Source organism: Narcine bancroftii, chromosome 2 (assembly GCF_036971445.1).
Source record: "Narcine bancroftii isolate sNarBan1 chromosome 2, sNarBan1.hap1, whole genome shotgun sequence".
NCBI lineage: Eukaryota > Metazoa > Chordata > Chondrichthyes > Torpediniformes > Narcinidae > Narcine > Narcine bancroftii.
This window is the reverse complement of record NC_091470.1, coordinates 190,382,567-190,403,403: the sequence shown is the minus strand read 5'-3', so window position 1 is coordinate 190,403,403 and position 20,837 is coordinate 190,382,567. Positions and strand designations below refer to the sequence as shown.

Here is a 20,837-nt window from a genome sequence, read left to right as displayed (position 1 = left end):
AAGTGAAGGAACAGAGAAGGGCAGATTTACACATTATGACATTGGCTTGCATGGCTGTGGAAGCGAACCTTCAACATGATATTAAAAAGGGATCCCATATCACTAAGGAGAATACGGGGGAGGTGAAGCCGTCAGCCCTGTTATATCCAGAGTTACCGAAGACATTGCCACCACCTTATCCTATTCCCCAAATGCCAGCGATGCAGATAAGTGAGGGAATAATGAATGTCACTGAGTTAACAGGTCCAGAACTACATGAGGCAAAGGAGAGACTGAAGAGAGTTGCGCAGGAGAGAGTGGAGGAAACAAAAGAGTGGGTGCACGAAGTACAGAACGATAGATGTGCAGTAAGGAAAAATAGTAGGGGCTTGGAAAATACAGATGAGAGAGAGCTGGGACAAGAGGAGAATAGGAAGGGAAATGACCCAGCGAGTGTCAGATGGGAACGGGAGAGAGAGCAGAACGAGGATACTGATCTAGCTAGTGTGAGTGTTGAGAATGAAGAGGAGGAACAGCCAGTCACGTTCAGGGGAAGCATGATCATACACAGAAGATAGAGTCAGGATAACCCTCGTTCCCCTTTGGGATATGCGTTGCGGGACAGGGAGGAAGTACGGCTTCCAGAAAGGTATAGACAGATGCCGCTAATTTATGAGGGTCCGCAAATTGGGGAAAGGTATCAACCCTTCTCATTCACCGACATGAATTGTATTTTGGACAAAATGCCACCTCCGACTGAGGGAGGTGGAGCGTGGATGGGAAAGTTCTGCCAATATACGATGGGACATAAGATAGCCATAGGGGATTGGAGAGCATTATTGGGTAAACAGCTTGGGCTGTGGGAGATACAGCAGGTAGAAATGATCGCAGGAATCACTAGGTGCCTCGATGCCGAGCCATTTGCCAACCATGCTACGGCAGTAGGAGGGGCAATGCGGGATAAGTTTCCCGTTCCCCCCGGTGTCATGCAGTCCCTGACCTTTTCCATAAAGGAGGATGAGGAGATCTTGACCTTTTTGAGTCAGTGTAGGGAGAGTTGGACGGATAAAGCAGGAGTACACCCAGCCACAGATCCCTTGCAGACTACACTCTTTAGGGCTGCAGTAACGAGCGGACTGCCAGCTGTAGTTAGGGAGGCATTAGAGAATAACCCTGATATTCCTGGCTGCTCGAGTGAGCAATGGGAAAAACATTTGACCCATCACATGAAACGTTACAGGGCTAAGCAAAAGGAGGACAAACAAACTACGGAGTCGGCACAAGTGCAACTCCTTAAGCTTCAATTGGAAGAGGCTAGGAAAAAGGCAAACGAGGCAAAAAAGAATCCCTCAAAGGGTGCGAACCAGATGATTCAGCATCCACCGCAGCCACCACAAGGGAATAATATGAGTTGGCACCCGGCCCCATATTGGGCACCGGGTCCCACCTATGTGGGCAGAACGGGAGGTCCAATGGGGGGATTCCGAGTAAGAGGGAGAGGTCGGGGTGCTCCACGAATGCAACCAGCCGTATGTTTTGTATGCGGTCAGCCAGGACACTGGAAGAGAGACTGCCCCCTAGCTTGGGATCCTCGGGACACTGGGGGAAGAGGATATGGACCACCACAAAATGAGCATTGGGTCCAGCCCCAGAGATTGTCAGTGCCACCCCCAGTACATCAGGCACCCCATGCGGCTCTAGCTCCGAAGAGGCAATTCCCTTTGCTGACAGAGGAGGAACAATATTGCCCACAGTGACGGAGCCCGAGCACCCACGAGCAGGCTAGGTTGGCAGATCCTTTCCTGCAGATTAAAGTAATGGACATGGAAGTATCCTTTTTAGTGGATACGGGAGCCAGATTTTCAACACTCACTGGCGCTGAGTTTCAAGATAAAACATCATCCTCTTGTGTCCAGCTAATAGGGTTCTCGTGTACACCAGAAAATCTGCCGTTTTCTACACCACTAGTCACTTCTGTGGCGGGACAGACTTTTACACATCAATACATTTTGTCAGCCAAGTGCCCTACCAATCTCTTGGGCAGAGACCTGTTGGTCAAGTGCGGAGCATCGATCCTTTGTGGACCCAGCGGAATAAAGGTCACCTTTCCAAATGGATATTCTATGAACTGTTCAGTAACTACACTGCATTCCAGTTCTCAGATGTTGTTGGCGGCAGCTGGAGGATCCGCGTCTGAGGGACAATGGACTGACATTTACTGGGGGCTGTTGCAACCAGAGGACCCACAGAAGGGAGGGCTGCTAAAGCTTTATAATCAATGGAAGCCGTGGATCCAGACGTTACACCCGTATACCCCTCCCTCGGACCCCCCCCCATATGACCCTCTGTTATGATAGGGATGGGGATGAAATGTATCAGCATGCCTTTTATGAAGAAGTAGAGGGCATGCTATAGGAAATTAATTCGGACTACATAGTGGTAGGAAAGGAGGGAGTGGCCACTACGGTGGCACTGACATCTGAACAGCTGGAATGGTATGAGATGGCAGGTGAGGCCATTCCTCATGTCATCCTTGCAATTGGCACTACTCACCAGGCAAAAGATTTGGGACCGATGTGTCGGAACTTGATGTCCTTTAGTGACTGGTCTGACACCCAAATACCGACAGTGCAGTTCTCCTCATCTGGTCAGGCATACAGAATTTTGTCTCCGACATATGATCAAGTCCTCCTTGAGCATAGACAGATTGAACGCTTTCATGGTAGAGAGAAGATGCATCACCCCGACTCGGCCCCTATGCTAGATTCTCTCCCTGAGAACCTGTGGTCAGTGGGATCAGCAGATGTGGGTTGTTGTCAGCAGGTTGATCCCATAACCTTCGAACTGCCAGATTACACCCCTATTTGGCAGATGCAGTATCCCCACAAATCTGAAGCTGAGGAAGGTTTGGCCGAGACCATTGATGGCCTTATGTATTCAGGGGTATTGGAACATTCGCGTTCTAGTTGGAATACACCCATCTTACCTGTTCCTAAACAAGACACGGGCAAATATCGGATGGCCCATAACTTAAGGCGCATCAATGGTATTGTGAGAACACCCACAGTTCCAGTACCAAACCCATATACTGCCATGACTGCTTTAACCCCCAACCACAAGTGGTTCTCTTGCTTAGATTTAGCGAATGCTTTCTTTTGCTTGCCGCTGGCAGAACCATTAAGAGATGTGTTTTCGTTCACGTATAGAGGTAGAAAGTTGCGGTATACTAGGCTTCCGCAGGGCTTTATCTTATCTCCAGGGATTTTCAATCAGGTGTTGAAAGAACAGCTGGGGGGGCTAGCACTGCCAGGTGGGGTAGTTCTGATCCAGTATGTAGATGACATCCTATTAGCAGCACCTGATCATACTTCCTGTTTGGAGGCCACCTGTCTCCTGCTAGTGCAGCTGTTCAAGGCAGGCTTTAAAGTCTCTCGCTCAAAGCTGCAATGCTGCAGACAGGTGGTCACCTTTTTAGGGAGAATGGTCTCAGCGAAAGGCACAGGGATTTCCCCTACACATCGAACAGCGATACTACATCATCCAAAACCAAAGACAGTAAAAGAGATGCTTTCGTTTTTGGGTTTGTCAGGTTATAGTAGGCAGTTTATCCCATTGTATGGCGAGTTGACACATCCACTGCGAACTTTGGTGAATGAGCAGGGAATGAGGAATCTGGGAGCTACACTTGATTGGACTGCACAGGCTGAGATGAGTTTTACTCTATTGAAGCAAGCTCTTACAACAGCTACAGATTTGGCGATTCCAAATTATAAACTGCCTTTCTTTTTGGATGTTTCTGAAAAAGCACACACAATTGATGGTGTTCTTTTTCAGAAAAAAGGGGGTGGAAGATATGTGCTCATGTATGTGAGTATCACACTAGACCCGACGGAAGACAGACACCCACCATGTACGAGACATGCAGCGGGAGTAGCAAAGATTTTACAAAAGGTGGCACACATAGTAATGGGACATGGCCTGACGGTATTAACAACACATAGCATTGTAGCATTTGTGAGCTCGACAGCATTTACAATGACTTCGCTAAGGCAGATGAGACTAGAAAAGATCCTGAATGCTCCGAATGTTACATTTACCCATGAAGGCATTAACATGGCAGACAATATGGGAGAGGGAGAACCACACTGTTGTGAGAAGAGGGTAGTGAAGGATATTAAAATAAGACCTGACTTACAGGCTACACCCTTAAGAGAACCAGATGAAACCTTGTTTACAGATGGGTGTTGTTACAGACACCCCACAGATGGATTGAAAGCTGCCTATGCGGTGGTATGAAAAACTACAGGAGGATTTGAAGAAATCATTACAGGGACAGTGAGAGGAAAGGAGTCAGCACAACTCACAGAACTACAGGGAATGATAGCAGCATTAGAATGGGCAGAAGGGAAGGAGGTCAATATATATACAGACGGCATACGTGGTAGGGACAATACAGGTTGAACTTAGTCAATGGATTAGAAGTGGGTTTTTAACAGCAGCAATGACCCCAATTAAACACGAGAAGGACGTTAGAAAACTGGCTGAGGCCCTCCTGAAACCAAGGGCATTAGCAGTTCTTAAATGTAAAGGACATGATAGAACAGATATGATGGTGGCTCGGGGAAATCAGGAAGTGGACATGGCCGCTAAAAGGGCAGCAGGATACGGCCCTCAGTTTATTATGATACAGGCAGACAGAACAGCACATGACTTATTACCACCGTGTAGGGTAGAAGTAATAGTACAGGAACAAGCAAAGGCATCACCTCAGGAAAGGATGGTATGGGAGGAAAGGGGGGCAACCAAGGATCAAGGAATATGGAGATCGATAGACGGGAGGCCAGTTTTACCATCTGGACTCATGAAACCCCTCCTCGAGGAGGCGCATGGGCTAACACACTGTGGAAAGAAGCAGATGATAAGGTACTTGATCCATTGGTGGCACCCCTTCCTGCCGGCGATGGTGGAGAACCATATTAGAGAGTGTGAGGTATGTATAACTTTCAATGTCAAGGTGACTGTAAAGCCACATGAAGGACGATTCCCGTTACCTAGGTTACCAGGGCAGGAAATCGTACTTGATTATACGGAAATGATTGAAAGGGTAAGTGGCTATCGATACCTCTTAGTAGCAGTAGATGTGTTCACAGGGTGGCCGGAGGCAATCCCTGCCAAAAGAGAAGATGCAAGGACAGTATGTAAATTCCTGATCAACCAGTATATTCCGAGACACGGAGTTCCTAGAAAAATTAGGTCCGATAATGGAAGTCATTTTAAGAATAACGATCTTCAGGAGGTAGAAGCAATGTTGGGATTGAAACATGCGTTTGGAACGGTGTACCATCCACAATCCCAAGGGAAAGTGGAGAGGATGAACCAAACAATAAAAGGTAAGATCGGGAAAGTACAGGCACGGACCAAACTAAATTGGGTGGATGCATTGCCCCTGGCATTAATGTCAATAAGGAGTTCGGTAAGTTCTGTGACAGGATTTACTCCATATGAACTACAAACAGGGCACCAGTTTCCAGGACCAGGAGCCGGAATTCAGACTACGAAGAATGAGGTAAGTTCAATGGGATGCAAGCTTTATTATGAAAAACTAACGGCTCTGGTGTCAGATTTTTCATAACAGGTCACAAGTCCCAACAGAGAAGGGGAAACACCGATACCTTCAGTCGCGGAGTGGGTTCTGCTAAAGGTCATCAAAAGAAAGTGGTCGGAGCCCAGGTGGACAGGACCCTACAGAGTGGTGGAGAGGACGTCCCACGCGGTTCGACTACAAGGAAAAGGCGAGACGTGGTATCATTGGAGTCAGTGTGCAGCAACGGACCCACCGACACGGACACTGGAACAGATTCGAACGGAGGTGACTGAGAACCTGTGAAGCAACCACAGACTAAGAACACTTAACATCCCTTTTTAAAGAGACTATTGGACTACGGTGACTGTATATCAGTGGTTGACAGGATAATCAATTTATTGGCATCAAAACAATGAAAGGAGCTGGGATGAATACTATGTGGGGACTATGGGTACTGGTATTCCGAGCCCTTGAAGGGGCTGGAGTAGAAAACCACTGTACAAAGTGTGTGCACTCGGCCTGGGGGTCGCACAACGAAAAAGAACAGTACTTTGCTGATTGGACTAACTTTCCTGAACACTGTGTGGGGACTCACACGGGACGTAAGTGTCTGCATAATGGACAAGTGTATGATGTTAAATTCAATAAGGGCTCTTTACAGTTCACGCCAAATCGAGACCGCTGTCCCCAAGGAGTAACATGGTTTTGTGCCCCGGAGGGAGACCAAGATAAGGAGAAAGGGGGCTCAATTCCCATTCAGAGGATACAGTGGGACCCCATGTGGCAAAAAGGAAAACAACCATACGTATGGGACAGAGATAAGGGGGATATCTATGACAACACTAAACGCCAGGCTGCCACTCACAGAGAAGGTGACAATAGATGGGTAGACCTTTGCCAAACTACGGCAGAACTCTTGGGGGTTAAAAACTGTTGGGTATGTGGGGGACCCACAAGAGATGGATCATGGCCATGGAGCGGGGAGCCCCTGGAAGTGTGGGAGTTGATGAGTTTTCACGGATCGGCAGATGAGACGCGCCCCCGCCAGACATGGCATCTAGCTAATCACCCATTAGGAGAGGAATGTATCAGGAAGGAGCAAGGCAAGCATTATAAAGGAGATTCGAGGTGCACAAGGGTTAAAATCTTGGGGAAGTTCCCTCGATGGCATCCTCAGCGACCCCGGTGGTTCCTGTCCCCACAGAAGGTAACACATTGCAGACCTATAACAGATAACTCCCGTGGGTAAGTGGTATGGAATTGCACGGGCGTTAATCCATATGAAGGGGTTCCCTCACTCAGACAATTTTGGGCTCATCCCTATCCACACGGATTTGCCCCAGAGGGTTTATATTGGATTTGTGGGAATACGGCTTACACTTTTTTGGAGACAGACTGGAGGGGAACTTGCTGTATAGGTATCATTCAACCACAATTTGTGCTGTTACCACAGAACGACTCCCATCAGTTAGCAGCGCGTGTATATCAGGGGCTCCGCCAGAAGAGGGATTTAAAGATCGGTGAGTGGGGAGAGGACTGGCCTCCAGAGCGCATTATTTCTTATTATGGACCTGCCACTTGGGCCCAGGATGGGTCCTGGGGATATCGAACCCCAATTTACATGTTAAACCGTCTGATTTGTTTACAAGCTATTTTGGAAATTATCACCAATATACAGGGAGAGGAAATGCATAAAACGATTTAGGAGGAATGCTCAAACTAAAGGAGGTGGTGAGTAGCACAGGAGACACAGGCCAGATCAGAACAAAGAATGGCCTGCAAGAAACAAAGGGAATGGAAAACCAGTCTAGGAGGAAGATTAAGGCAGGAGGAGGTGTTAAAGAGAACAGCAGAAATTGGCCAGACAAGAACAGAATGGTGATTAGAAATATCTGGGGATGAATTAATTTCTGATCAACACAACAGGATAGTCTGGCCTGGAGGATTAAGATGGGAGTGCTACACCCCAGATATCTGCAAAACAGGAGATGACTTGTGATAACCCTCATGCAAAAAGATCTAGCAAAGGAAGACAACTTTTGTTCTGTATGATAATGAAATCTAGCAAAGGAAGCCAACTTTTGTTCTGTATGATAAGGTTGATCTATATAAACTGAGCCAACTGGACAATAGGGGTCAGTCTTGGGGAGTAGCTCACTGTGCAGGTGACCTATGAACTAATGATTGACCCAGAGCTCTGTTAAGTTTTATTCTTGTGCTGTGTAATAAATTGACTGTTGAACCGAATACCTTCTCCTATCACTTCATTCAAAGAACACGCTGGACTCAGACTACACATAGACTAATTTAAGAGTAAGGTAAAGCCAGAGTCCGACAATGCCTCTTCTCGGATATCACTCGCTTCATCCACTGACAAGTCACCCGCCGTCCGTGAGTCCAGCTGAATCAGCCGGGGTGCACCTACCCTCGTCGTCGGGCACTCTGTCAGTGGAGGGAGTGCGATCCCGGACGAGCCCCATTTGTGAGAAGCAGAAGTACCTTCACAGAAATTGCTCGAGACAAAAATTGAGAACAAAGAACATTTATTATACCACAATGCAAAGTTGGGTGCTTCCCCTTACCCTGGGAATACACACATACACTGGGGCTCACCCAACTTTTATACATTTGTTTTTAGTATAGAAATACCCTCCCCCTTACATTCTTCTGCCTCCTGGATGAGTTTGGTATTAGGCAATCCTGTCTGCCTACGTGCACGCTGCAGCCTTTCACCATTTAAATAATAATCTGCTCATCTGATTTTCCTGTCAAAGTGGATGATCTTGCATTTACTAACCTTCCCTACTCCATTGAGGATGTCAGGTCATTGACCGGACACTGTCGGGTCTGCGCAGAATGCAAACCACAGTTCTTCTGGCCTGACAAGCTATGTGCCCCTTTGATCGACTCAGTATTGATTTCAAGGGGTCCCTGCCCTCGTCCAACAGGAACATTTATTTCCTGAACATCATTGACGAGTATTCCAGGTTCCCTTTTGTCATCCCCTGTCCCGACATGACCTCAGCCACCATCATAAAGGCACACCATGGTATATTTACCCTCCTCGGGTACCTAAATTACATCCACTGTGATTAGGGCAGTACCTGTTGGCTAGAGGCATTGCCAGTAGTACAACCCCTGGTGGAACGGCCAGGTAGAGAGAGAAAATGCCCCAGTTTGGAAAGCTTTCCTCCTGGTCTCTTAAATCAAAATGCCTGGCGGTATCCCATTGGCAGGAAGTCCTGGCAGAAGCACTCCATGCCTTCCGATCTCTGCTATGCACCGCTCCCAATGCAACCCCACATAAACGCATGCTTTCCTTCTCCAGGAAGTCGCCAACCGAGCTCTCATCCCCAGGACCCGTCCTGTTGCAGAAACATGCGAGGGGTCTTAAATCTGACCCATTGACCTGAAGAGCTGCAACTCCTGCACACCAACCCTCAGTAGCCTACGTGGTGTACCCAGATGGCTATGAGGCCACAATGCCATGTCCCTGCCCACTCCCCACCTCCTCCTACCTACACTCATACTGCCCCCGTCAGGGACTTAGTGCAGGTTAGTGACTCACCCTGACCCACCACACCATAAACCCTGGATCCTGTCCCCACCTCCTACGGAGCCAGCCCTCCCTCCCCAGCCTCAAAACACATGACTGGCAAAAGAGCCGGTCATTGTACCACCGACAGAACTGCGCTGGTCACAGAAGCAAAGGAGACCATCCGACCAGCTGAGCCTCTGGTACTTTTAACCCAGTAAGGTTGCGTTTTAAAAGGAAGGAGGGGTGAATGTGGTGATGCAAATATAGGTAAGTGTGACTAGCTGGCCCGTGCCCCACTGGCAACTCACTCCCTGGTAACTCCTCCCCTTGTGACCCTGGAATAAAGATTGACCTCCCTCTCCCTGTCCTCAGTCGAGCACTTGGAATTAGGCCAGCTACATCTAAAGTATAATAAAGCCGAGCGTTCCTCACTCTACGGCTTGGAGACATTGATAGAGCATATCAATCACCAGGTTGATCCCGGAGATGAGGGGGGTTGACCTACGAGGAGTGACTAAATCATCTGGGATTATAGTCACTCGAATTCAGAAGAATGAGAGGAGATCTTATAGAAACATAAAATTATGAAAAGGAGAGATAAGATAGAGGCAGGAAAATTGTTTTCACTGATACGTGAGACCGGATCTATGGGACACAGCCTCAAGATTCAGGTGAGTAGATTTAAGACGGACGTGAGGAAGAACTGTTTTTCCCAGAGAGTAATGAATCTGTGGAATTCCCAGGGAAGCAGTTGAAGCTACTTTATTAAACATATTTAAGGTTCAGTTAGATAGATTTTTACTTAAAAAAGGAATTAAGGGATCTGGGGAAAAGGTACGTCAATGGAGTTCATTCAATGATCAGATCAGCCATGATCTTATTGAATGGTGGAGCAGGCTTGATGTGCTGGATGGCCGACTCCTGCTTCTATTTCTTGTGTTCTTACCATGTCAACCTTCCACAGGAGCTCTATTGAGAGCGTCCTGATTGGCTTCATCACCTTGTGCTACGGTTAATGTAGAGAAATGGATCAGAGGTCATTCCATAGGACCATAAGAGTGACTGAGAGGATCACTGGAGTCTCCCTCGACCCCTCATCGATGTGATCATGGTCTAAAGAGGAAGCACCGAATCACTGAGGTCCCCTTCCACCCTGCACACAGCATCTTTCAGCTGCTCACGTCGGGTAAGAGATACAGGTGTATCAGAGCTGATGCCAACAGGCTGAGGAACAGCTTCTTCCCATGGGCAGTAAAAATGCTAAAGTACCAAAGGAACCACTCCCACTGACCAACCGAGACTCTCATATTTATGAAACAATATTTGTTCATTTATTTGAATAGATGACATACTTATCCTGCAAATGTATTGTCTGTCTGTACGTGTGCTATGTCTGGTTGTGTGTCTGCGTGCTTTGCACCGAGGATCAGAGAACACTGTTTCGTCGGGTTGTACCTGTACAATCAGATGACAAGAAACTTGACTTGACTTGATCTGGCTCAGCAGGTAATATTTGCCACACACTCACTCCCCAACTCTGGGCCCTACTCCCTCACACCCACCAGAGCTCCACTCCCCCCCCTCCCCCAACCAGGGCCCAACTCACTCCCAACCATCAGGGCCTCACTCCCTCCCCACCATTGGCTCCCACTGCTCCCTCCATCGGGGCCTCATTTCCTCCCACCTACCAGGCCCCCACTCCGACCCCACCCATAAGGTTCCCACTCCCTCCCATGCACCAGGTCTCCACTCCCTCCCACCCACCAGAGCTCCACTCCCTCCCCACCTCACTCCCAACCATCAGGGACTCACTCCATCCCTGCTGCTGGTCCCCATTCCCTGCCTATCTCCAGAGCCTCACTCCCTCACACTCACCAAGGCCCCTTTCCCACCCATGAGGGCTCCACTTCCTCCCACCCATCAGGACCCACTCGCTCCCACCCACCAAGGCCCCACTCCTACACATCCACTAGGGCTCCACTCCCTCCCCACTGCTGGGCCCCACTCCCACTCACCTATCAGAGCCCCACTCTCTCCCATTCACCAGGGCCCCACTCCCTCCCACCCACCAGAGCCCCACTCTCACCCATCCACTAGGGCCCCACTCCCTCCTAACGACCTCTGGGCCCCACTCCCTCCCACCTACCAGGGTCCCACTCCCTTCCACCCATCAGGGCTCCACTCCCTCCCACCCACTGGGTTCCCGCTCCCTCCCACCCATTGGGACCTCACTCTCTCCCATCCACCAGAGCCCAGTCTTCAAATAAAAATGACATCACTGCCGTTGGTGCAGATCCAGGGAGAGCTGGGAGCGGAGACAAAGCGCTCCTCTACAGGGTCCTCTTTCTTTGGCTTGGCTTCGTGGACGAAGATTTATGGAGGGGGTAAATGTCCACGTCAGCTGCAGGCTCGTTTGTGGCTGACAAGTCCGATGCGGGACAGGCAGACACGGTTGCAGCGGTTGCAGGGGAAAATTGGTTGGTTGGGGTTGGGTGTTGGGTTTTTCCTCCTTTGCCTTTTGTCAGTGAGGTGGGCTCTGCGGTCTTCTTCAAAGGAGGTTGCTGCCCGCCAAACTGTGAGGCGCCAAGATGCACGGTTTGAGGCGATATCAGCCCACTGGCGGTGGTCAATGTGGCAGGCACCAAGAGATTTCTTTAGGCAGTCCTTGTACCTTTTCTTTGGTGCACCTCTGTCACGGTGGCCAGTGGAGAGCTCGCCATATAACACGATCTTGGGAACGCGATGGTCCTCTATTCTGGAGACGTGACCCACCCAGCGCAGCTGGATCTTCAGCAGCGTGGACTCGATGCTGTCGACCTCTGCCATCTCGAGTACTTCGACGTTAGGGATGAAAGCGCTCCAATGAATGTTGAGGATGGAGCGGAGACAACGCTGGTGGAAGCGTTCTAGGAGCCATAGGTGATGCCGGTAGAGGACCCATGACTCGGAGCCGAACAGGAGTGCGGGTATGACAACGGCTCTGTATACGCTTATCTTTGTGAGGTTTTTCAGTTGGTTGTTTTTCCAGACTCTTTTGTGTAGTCTTCCAAACCTACAGGGTCCTAATGCGCAGTCATACTACCAACTGCTCCATACGTGATATCTAGGCCCAAGATGGGGGTGCCTGTATTCGGCAGTGACCTCAAGGTGTTGCAGTATCCAGGGAAGCAGAGGACTAGTGCCCGACACTAAAATTACCCCCCACTTTGAGAAGGAAAAGCAAAGATGACCCACGACAGTGGACCAGTGAGGGGTTCTAGGCTGAAGAACACACAGGTGGTGGGCTGCTGGCGACTCGAGGAGAGGAACCCACATAGGCTTTGGGCTTCCCCAGACAATTATACATAACAGTGGTTTACCACAGAGGGAAAAAGGGACAGGTCAAGAGGAACAACATATCACATCCTGTCTGGGCACCCTCCAAGCAGACAGCATTAAGATTGACCTCTGGTTTCAGTTAGGCCTGTCTCCTGAGTCTGTCTGTCTGTTTCTCTGTCTGTCTGTCTCTCTCCCCACCCCACCCCCTCCTCCAAATTCCTCAGTCTCCTTTCCTCCAGCTGCCCTTCCCTCTCCGTTCGGAGAGCTGCATCATTTCCCCCTCCCCCCCAATCACCTCCTCTTTTATTTCTTTTGCCCACCCACCCACATTACCTGTTGGCTTGTGCTCCTCATCCCCCTGCCTCTTCCTCTCTCCCCTCCTCCTCCCCCCACCTTTTTATTCAGACGCCAGCCTCCTTTCTACTCACCCCTTGACGAAGGGCTCAGCCGGAAACATTGGTCATACCCCTTCGATTCCATAACATGCTGAGTTTCTCCAACACGTTTGAGTATTGGAGTTTGAGTTCAGAGTGGAGGTTTTGTGAAATGATTGACTGAAGTGAGTCCATTTGGTACAAGAATAATATTTTATTGGAAACAATTACACTGGGCAACATTTTTTTTCTAAGTGTGGTTTCATCAGGGATTTATAGAGCTGCCCTTTTACATCACCATTCCTGAACTCAATCCCCCGACTAATGAAGCCCAGGATTTCATATGGCCTTCTTAAATATCCAATCAACCTGCGTGACAATCTTGAAAGGTCTATGGATTTGGATCACAAGGTTCCTCAGTTCTTCCTAGCCGTCTCTTATAATTACCCTGGACATTAATTTTTTTCAAAAGGTTTGCTTCCTGAAAAAAATGGTGATTTTGATAGGCAACTTCAAGCTGAACGCAAAGATAATTTCAGATTTGCTGTATCACGGAGGAAGTTGGAGCAACACTAAATTAACTTTTATTGAATTTAGTGTGATTTACAAGGATGTTGCCGGTGTGGTGATATGTAATTACACCACTAGGTCACCAGGGGTCATCCCAGTGACCTTGTTTATAAAGCAGTCCCGAGCAACAGTCTAGCCTTCCAGGTTTGTCTTGCAGAATTCTTAGTGTACATATTAGTTTATTAAAGCTGTCTTATACTCGCACTACTTTCGTGGTTATTGTCAGTACAGCCGGGTCTTCAGGAGTTGAGTTACAGGGAAATATTAAACAGATTAGAATTTTATTCCTTGGAGTGAAGAAGGATGAGGGGAGATTTGATAGAGGTTTAAAAAATTACGAGGGGTATAGACAGAGTAAATGTGAGTTGGCTCTTTCCAGTTAGATTAGGAGAGAGGACATGGCTTTAGGATGAAGGGGGAAAGGTTTAGGGGGAATTTCTTCAGTCAGGGAGTGGTGGGAGTGTGGAACATCCTACCATCTGATGAGGTAAATGCAGGCTCACTCTTGAGTTTTAAGAATAAATTGGTTGGGAGGGATATGGAGGGTTATGGACTGGGTGCAGGTCAATGCGACTAGAGGAGTGATGTTTTGGCACAGACTGGAAGGGCCAAATGTTTTCTATGCTGTAGTTTCCTATGGTTCTAGCATGTTTAATTGCATAATGATGCTGACACGTTGCGTTAGTTCGACTGACCTCAAAATGTTTTGCCACTGATTTTCCTTTGTACTCAGCATCTGTTGCCCCTTGTATCAGTGTCCGACAATAGTCGGGCAGCGTTGGATTCCCGTTGCCCTGATACCGCTTTTCCATGGTCACAATGTCCTGGTGAAACCTTTCACCGTGTTCAACACTGACTGCACCAAGATCAGCAGGGAAGAAGTGCGGATGCAGAAAATGAATCATTCAATGACATGTTGCCCTTCATGGTTTTGTCTGCTTGAAGCATGATAAAAATCTAACTGAAATTCAGAAAGTGTCTGGAATGCCTTGCCAGGGGTGGTGGTGGAGGCTGCAATATGAGGGGCATTTCAGAGACTCTTGGACAGGCATGTGGATGGAAAAAAATAGAGGGTTATGAGGGAGGGAATGCTTTGGGTTTTTTTTTTGGTTGATATTTATAGGCCAGCACAACATTGTGGGCTAAAGGGCCTGTAATGTTCTCTGTTCTATGATCTATCTGCTAAAGTTTATCCATCCGGGAATCATTCCGGTGAACCTCCTCTGGATTCTCTTTAATGCGGACACATCCTTCCTTATCCCAGGACTGCTCACAGTACACCAAATGCAGTCTGACCAATGCCTTATCAAGCCTCAACAGCTCATCTCTGGTTGTGTATTCTATCCTTTGTGAAATTAATACCAGCATTGCATTGCCTTCCTTACTACCAACTCTACCTGGGTTAACCTAGAGGGAATCATACGCAAGTTTCTCTGCTCCTTTGATTTCTGAACTCCTTACTCATTTAGTTAATAGTCTGCACCTTTATGGAGTTAAACATGCTGTAACCCGTCCCCTGTGTCTCTCTTTTTCCCTACTCCTCCGTCTCTTTTACTCCAGCTCCCCACCCGCCCCCACTCCTCCACTCAGAGAGCTACCCCCTCTCCCTATCACTTCTCAGCCTTTTTCTCTTCTACCCTCCCACCAATATTCCCTCTAATTTTTAGTGGTTGGTGTGCATGAAAATCTTATGTTGTGCACATTTCTTTCCTGTGTCGAAAGCATGTGCACACTGAATGCTTGGGCAAATGTAAACTTGGAATTGTTTCAAGATCATTTTGGCCCAGCCCATTTCTCATAGCTAACCAAACTGTATTGGCATGTTTTAATATCACACAAGTATGATGAACTACTTGTCTAACCGACAAACTAATTGACAGAAACAGCTCAGAGATTATTTTCAATAAGTGTAATTATTAATTATGACATTATTTTAGGTCACTAACCTTTTGTAAGATAGGAAAGGTATACAGAGGATAAAAGATTGTTTTTTGGGAATTTTTTAAAACTTTTGAGCAATTAAAAGATAAATCTAATATACAAAATAATACAATTTTTGCATATATCAATTAAAATTATATTTAAAAAAGAAATTAAGAACAGACTCCCGGAACAAAGTAAATTTGAAGGTATAAAAGGTATAATATTATCAAGAAATTTATTGCCAATATGTATATAAAATGACCAGAAACTAAAAGAAGATTTATATAAATAAAAATTGCGATGGGAGAAAGATTTAAATATACAAATCCAAGAGGAAATATGGTCAAAATTGTGTCAAAAGTGTGTTACAAACACAGTTAATGCTAGATTTCAAATGGTTCAAGATAATTTTCTCCCTCAATTATATTATACTCCACATAAATTTAATGGACTTGCTTCTAATTATCTGGATAAGTGTTTCCGATGTAACAAGGACTGTTTTACATTTGGGATGGTCCTGTGTGAAAGTGGAACAAATTTGGAAAGATTTGAGTGTATTGTTAGGACAAATTATGAAGATAAATATACAAAAAGATCCAAGAATATTTTTGCTTGGGAATATATATGAAGAAGATATAAAATTGAAATTGGATAAATATCAAGAAAAAATGTTAAATATAGCCATAGTGGCAGCAAAGAAATGTATAGCAGTAACGTGGAAAATGGAGAATTTGGTAAAAATAGACAGATGGCAGATTGAAATGCAAAATCATACCCCTTTACATATAGTTTAAGGAATCGAATTGGAAATTTTTATAAAATTTGGGAACGATAGATGCATTTTATGAATAAAAGTCCATCCACACCCTCCACTTTGCCCACCCTTCTCACCAAGTAATTATTAAAAAAAAGTCAATGAATATATATGTAGAAGTAGGTGTTCTCTTCTTTTTTTCTTCCTTTTGTTGGGGAGAGGAGTTGGGGAGAAAATTTAAAAATTATTGTATCATTTTGTGTGGTTTATTAAGTTACTATATTATTGAACTTTTATTTTGTATCGATACGAATGATAAATAAAATTTTCCAAAAAAACCGAACCTTTTGTGCTCACCTTAATTTCCTTTGTGCGCTGGTTGCGTGCACATACACACAGCTTAGTGGGAGCAATGCCTCCCACCCTGTATTCACCCACACCTGTCCTCTTCCCTCCACCCTTCCTCCCTCCTCTCCTCTCCTCCTCACTTTTTTTAAATCCGGGTGACTGCCCACTTTCTGCTCATACCTGGATGAAGGGCTCAGGCCCAGAACCTCGTCCTGTAGATGCTGCGCCACCCGCTGAGTTTCTCCAGCACCAAAGAGCACGATCATACACTTGTCTGCACTGCGCCCCATCTGCCATTTCCTTGGCCATGCTGCAAACCTCTCTCGGTCCTTCTGCAGACTCAGTGCTTCCTCAGCACTTCCAAAGGCCACAAGGCATAGAAGTAGAAATAGGCCATTCAGTCCATCGAGCATGCCCCACCATTTTAATCATGAGCTGATCTATTTTCCCACAGCCCCACTGCCCGGCCTTTTCTCCATAACCTTTGATACCCCGACTATTCGAGAACCCATCGATCTCTCCCCTAAATGCATCCAATGACCTGACCTCCACAACTTGCCTGTGGCAACTGATTCCATGGATTCACCACCCTCTGGCTGAAGAAAATCCTCCACGTCTCTGTTCTAAGTGGATGCCTTTGGATCCTGAATGTTGTGCCCTCTCGTCCTCAGCTCTCCCACCCTGGCCACCCCTCCTATAAAACCTACTCCATGATCACACCACACCATGCATAGAGTTCAATTTCCAATGAGGATTGGGTAGAGCCACTCATCTGAAGTAAAGATAAGGGACTAGAACATTCCACCACACTAAAATGTAGGTAAATGAGAGAGGCGGCTGATTTTGGAAAACTGGAGAAAACACAAAGTGCTGGGGGAACTCAAAGTGGCTCAAGGCAACACCCGGGGAAGGTGAAAGACAGTCGATGTTTCAACAGGAATAGCAGATGTCTGAAAGAAAGGACGGGGAATTAAGGGAGCACAGGCTGGCAATTGATAGGCGAACGTGGGATGGGAACCTAAATCCTGAGTGAAATGTGTCAGGAAGTTAAAGCAATGGGAAGAGATAATACAGCAAAGATTCATTCAACCCGTTACTGTGCTGGGGGCAATACTAAGGGACACAGCCACTCATCACTACCACAGCAGGCAGAGGATAGAGAGCTTGGGGTTTGGACCGAATGCTCAGCTGGGAAGGGGAAAAGGGAAGAGCTGTGTTGTCACATCAAGTGGTTTCAGCACAGGGAGTCACCTGCTTACCCACCTTGCCTCTCCTGTCCTCTACGCTGCTCCAATCACCACTGCCAGCACCACCATCAGGCCCATAATGGGATCAGCTCGAAACACCTCATAAGGCCGACTAACTCCTGCCCACCAAGTAAAGACGGAGCACATTAGGTGAAATACGGAGAAATGATGGCACCGGATAAGGTGCATAGAATTGTAGAACACTACAGCACAGAAACAGACCCAGCTGGTCTGTGTTGAACTAGTTCCACCAACCTGTACCCAGACTATCACCCTTTATACCTCAGCCACCATTCCCCCCATCCATGTACCTGTCCAAACTTTTCTTTCATGTCTAAACTTAGTGCAGCGCTATTACAGCACCAGTGACCCAGGTTCGTATCCAGCACTGTAAGGAATTTGTACGTTCTCCTTATGTATGTGTGGGTTTCCTTCGGGTGCTCTGGTTTCAAATCAAGTAAAGTTTATTGTCATTTGATTGCACAACCCTAAAAAACAACGTTCTCTGGTCCTCGGTGCAAAACATGCCGACACACAACCAGATATAACACATGTATAGACAGACAAACGATATACATTCAGGACAAGTATTTCATCTCTACAAATAAACCAATCAATTTTGTTTCATGAATCTGAGAGTCTTGAATGGTTATCGGGGGGGGGGGGGGCGTGGGTCAGCTGCCATGGGGCGGAGGGGTCGGCTGCCATGGGGGCGGAGGGGTTGACTGCAGCGGGAGGGAGAGGAGTGGGGTCGGGACGACTGACAGCTGGTTGGGGGGGGCGAGGGTGGGGAAGACTTACCGATAGTTCTCCTGAGTGCGTGAGCAGTTCCTCGCACCCTTCAAAATGTATGAGGGTTACCGGTTAATTGGTGTAATTGGGCTCGTGGACCAGAAGGGCCTGTTACCGTGCTGTATGTCTAAATTTTAAAAAATTAAAATTGAGCCTGCATTCACCACTTCAGCTGGCAGCTCATTCCACATCCCATACCACTCCCGCTAAATGTTCCTTTTAAACATTTTCCCTTTCACCCTTAACCCTCCCCCTTGAGTTTTTAATCTCTCGGTGGAGAAAGCCTCCAGGGGAGATTGTTTCAAAATAAAATTATGTTTGATTCCTGTTTGAAATTATTTCAGAGCTGTGTATTTGTATCACGAGGAACCCTAATGCTGGGAAAGGAGATATTTTATTGCAAAGCTGTCATGTAAATGGAATTCTGCCCCTCCCCAGTCATGATAGCCCCAGGCTGATGAACACATTCCTGATCAACAATGCACAGTTTTGTTTCACACAGCAAAACACCTCACATTTATTTAAATGTATTTAATTTAAATGTAGATGTGCAGCACCATAACAGGCCCTTCCATGCTGCTCAAATATCCCAATGAATTTACAGCCCCTGTACAGTTTGAAGGAAGGAAGGAAGGAAACCAGAACAAACCAGCGGAAACCCACGTAGGTCACAGGGAGAACATACAGAGTCCTTACAGACAGTGCTGGATTCCAATCTGGGTCACTGGCACTGTAATAATAGGTGTTTTTAAGTTGCAGTATCTGGGTAACCCTCCTGCTGCAATTAGTGGGGCAAAGGTGCTTCCAGCACCTTTTAAGCTGCAGGGGGATGGACTCATTAAATCGCCAACCCGGCAATTTAAGGGGGATCCCATCCCCATGATGGCACAGTAAGTGCCACGTCACACACTCAGGGGAACTATTGGTAAATCTCTCCGCCCCCCACAACGGCAGTCAGTCGCCCCCCAACCCCACTCCTCTCCCCCCGCAGCAGCTGATCCCTCCGACCCCCCCCCCCCATCGATTGTAGCATGGTTCTCCCTCCTTCCCCCACCATGGCAGTGACCTCTCCTCCTCAAGTCACCGATCTCACTACCCCCAATTGTGCTCCCCCCAACGTGGCAGCGACTCCTCTCTCCCCTCTGATTATGACAGACACTTCAGCTGGGGTTTTCCTGTGACATCACAGGAGTAACTGGGTCGGCCATTTTTGTTTTCAAGCCGCCGGTGGGCGAGACCTAGGTAAGTGTAACTGGGTTCGCTGACTACCTCCGAGGTAGGGCAGGGACCTGGTTGATTATGGAGCTAGTTGACTGGGTCGGATCCTTTCAAGCTGCCTTGTGAGTGGGGCACTATCTGGGCAAATTGCCCAGTTAACCCCATTTTACAAGGCAGTTTGAAAGCGCCTAGTGTCGTGCCAACCTTATGATTGAGATTCTTCTGTCCAGACAAACACCTGCTGAATGGCAGACCTTTCAACACAGTCTAACTACGATTTCACCACAGGTTTCACTCCCAAGCCCATCGTTCAATTCCCTATGTGTTGCTCTCCATTCCCCTTCCCTTTCCATATCAAGCTTCTCTACGCGACACCATTTCCCCCTCAAGACACCCCGCCTTGCCTGGATCTGCGGAACAGGCGGAAAAAGCAGTGTGCAATGGATAGGGTAAAGCAAACAGTCCTCTGGGTCTCAGTCAACATTCCCTACCTCTGGAGTTTCTTGTTGAACAACCTTGGGTGCAGAACTGTGAAGATCAACATCATTCATATCGAATAAATGAATAACACTGGACAACTAAGATTTTGTTTCCTGAATACTTTTGGGTGTATTTTATGGATTTTTGGGTTGCTGATCACAAAAATCACCTTAAAAATTTCCTATCAAGCATTGTTGTTTAGATATAACCAACTTTTGGGATTTCCTGTCATATTTTAAATCTACTTCAAGCATACAAAACCATAAAGTGCAACACGTCATTGAAAATTCATTTTCTGCTTTTGCACTTGGACGTCTTCCCTGCTTTCAGTGACTAACATGGCGAAAGGTTTCACCAGGATATTGCGACCAAGGAAAAGTGGTATCAGGGCAACTGGAATCCATCAGTGCTGGCCGATTATTGTTGGACACTGACATGAGAAGCATCAGATGCTGAGTACAAACAAAAATCAGCTGCAAAGCATTTTTGTGTCAGTTGAATTAACGTGATTATTATGAGACTGAATATGCTAAATTCAATAAAGGTTCATTTAAAGTTTCTCCAACTTCCGGCAAGAATTGTCAGTGAATAGTGCATTGCCTTTATAGGTCAGCCTTCAGGACTTGGGTTCGAATCCCGTGCTGTCTGTATGGAGTTTGTGCATTCTTATTGTGACTGCATGGATTTTCCCTGGGACCTCTGGTTTCCTCCC

The 20,837-nt window shown here is 47.0% G+C and overlaps 1 protein-coding gene across 5 annotated transcripts in view; it reads right to left on the bottom strand.

Moving 5' to 3' along the window:
- LOC138754832 (class I histocompatibility antigen, Gogo-A*0501 alpha chain-like) overlaps nt 1–20,837 on the bottom strand; it is a 64,421-nt gene that overhangs the window by 9,685 nt on the left and 33,899 nt on the right. The window contains exons 5-6 of one of the 5 annotated variants that reach the window (XM_069919722.1): nt 17,652–17,754; nt 14,966–16,245 (exon numbers count right to left, since the gene is read on the bottom strand). The exons of 2 other annotated variants lie outside the window; for them this stretch is intronic. In XM_069919722.1, the coding sequence (XP_069775823.1) occupies nt 17,669–17,754 (86 nt within the window). In that variant the 3' untranslated portion in view covers nt 14,966–16,245; nt 17,652–17,668. Of the gene's footprint in view, nt 1–14,965; nt 16,246–17,650; nt 17,755–20,837 lie in introns of those variants that run through there. 2 more of the 5 variants (XM_069919726.1, XM_069919723.1) reach the window with 2 other exon arrangements.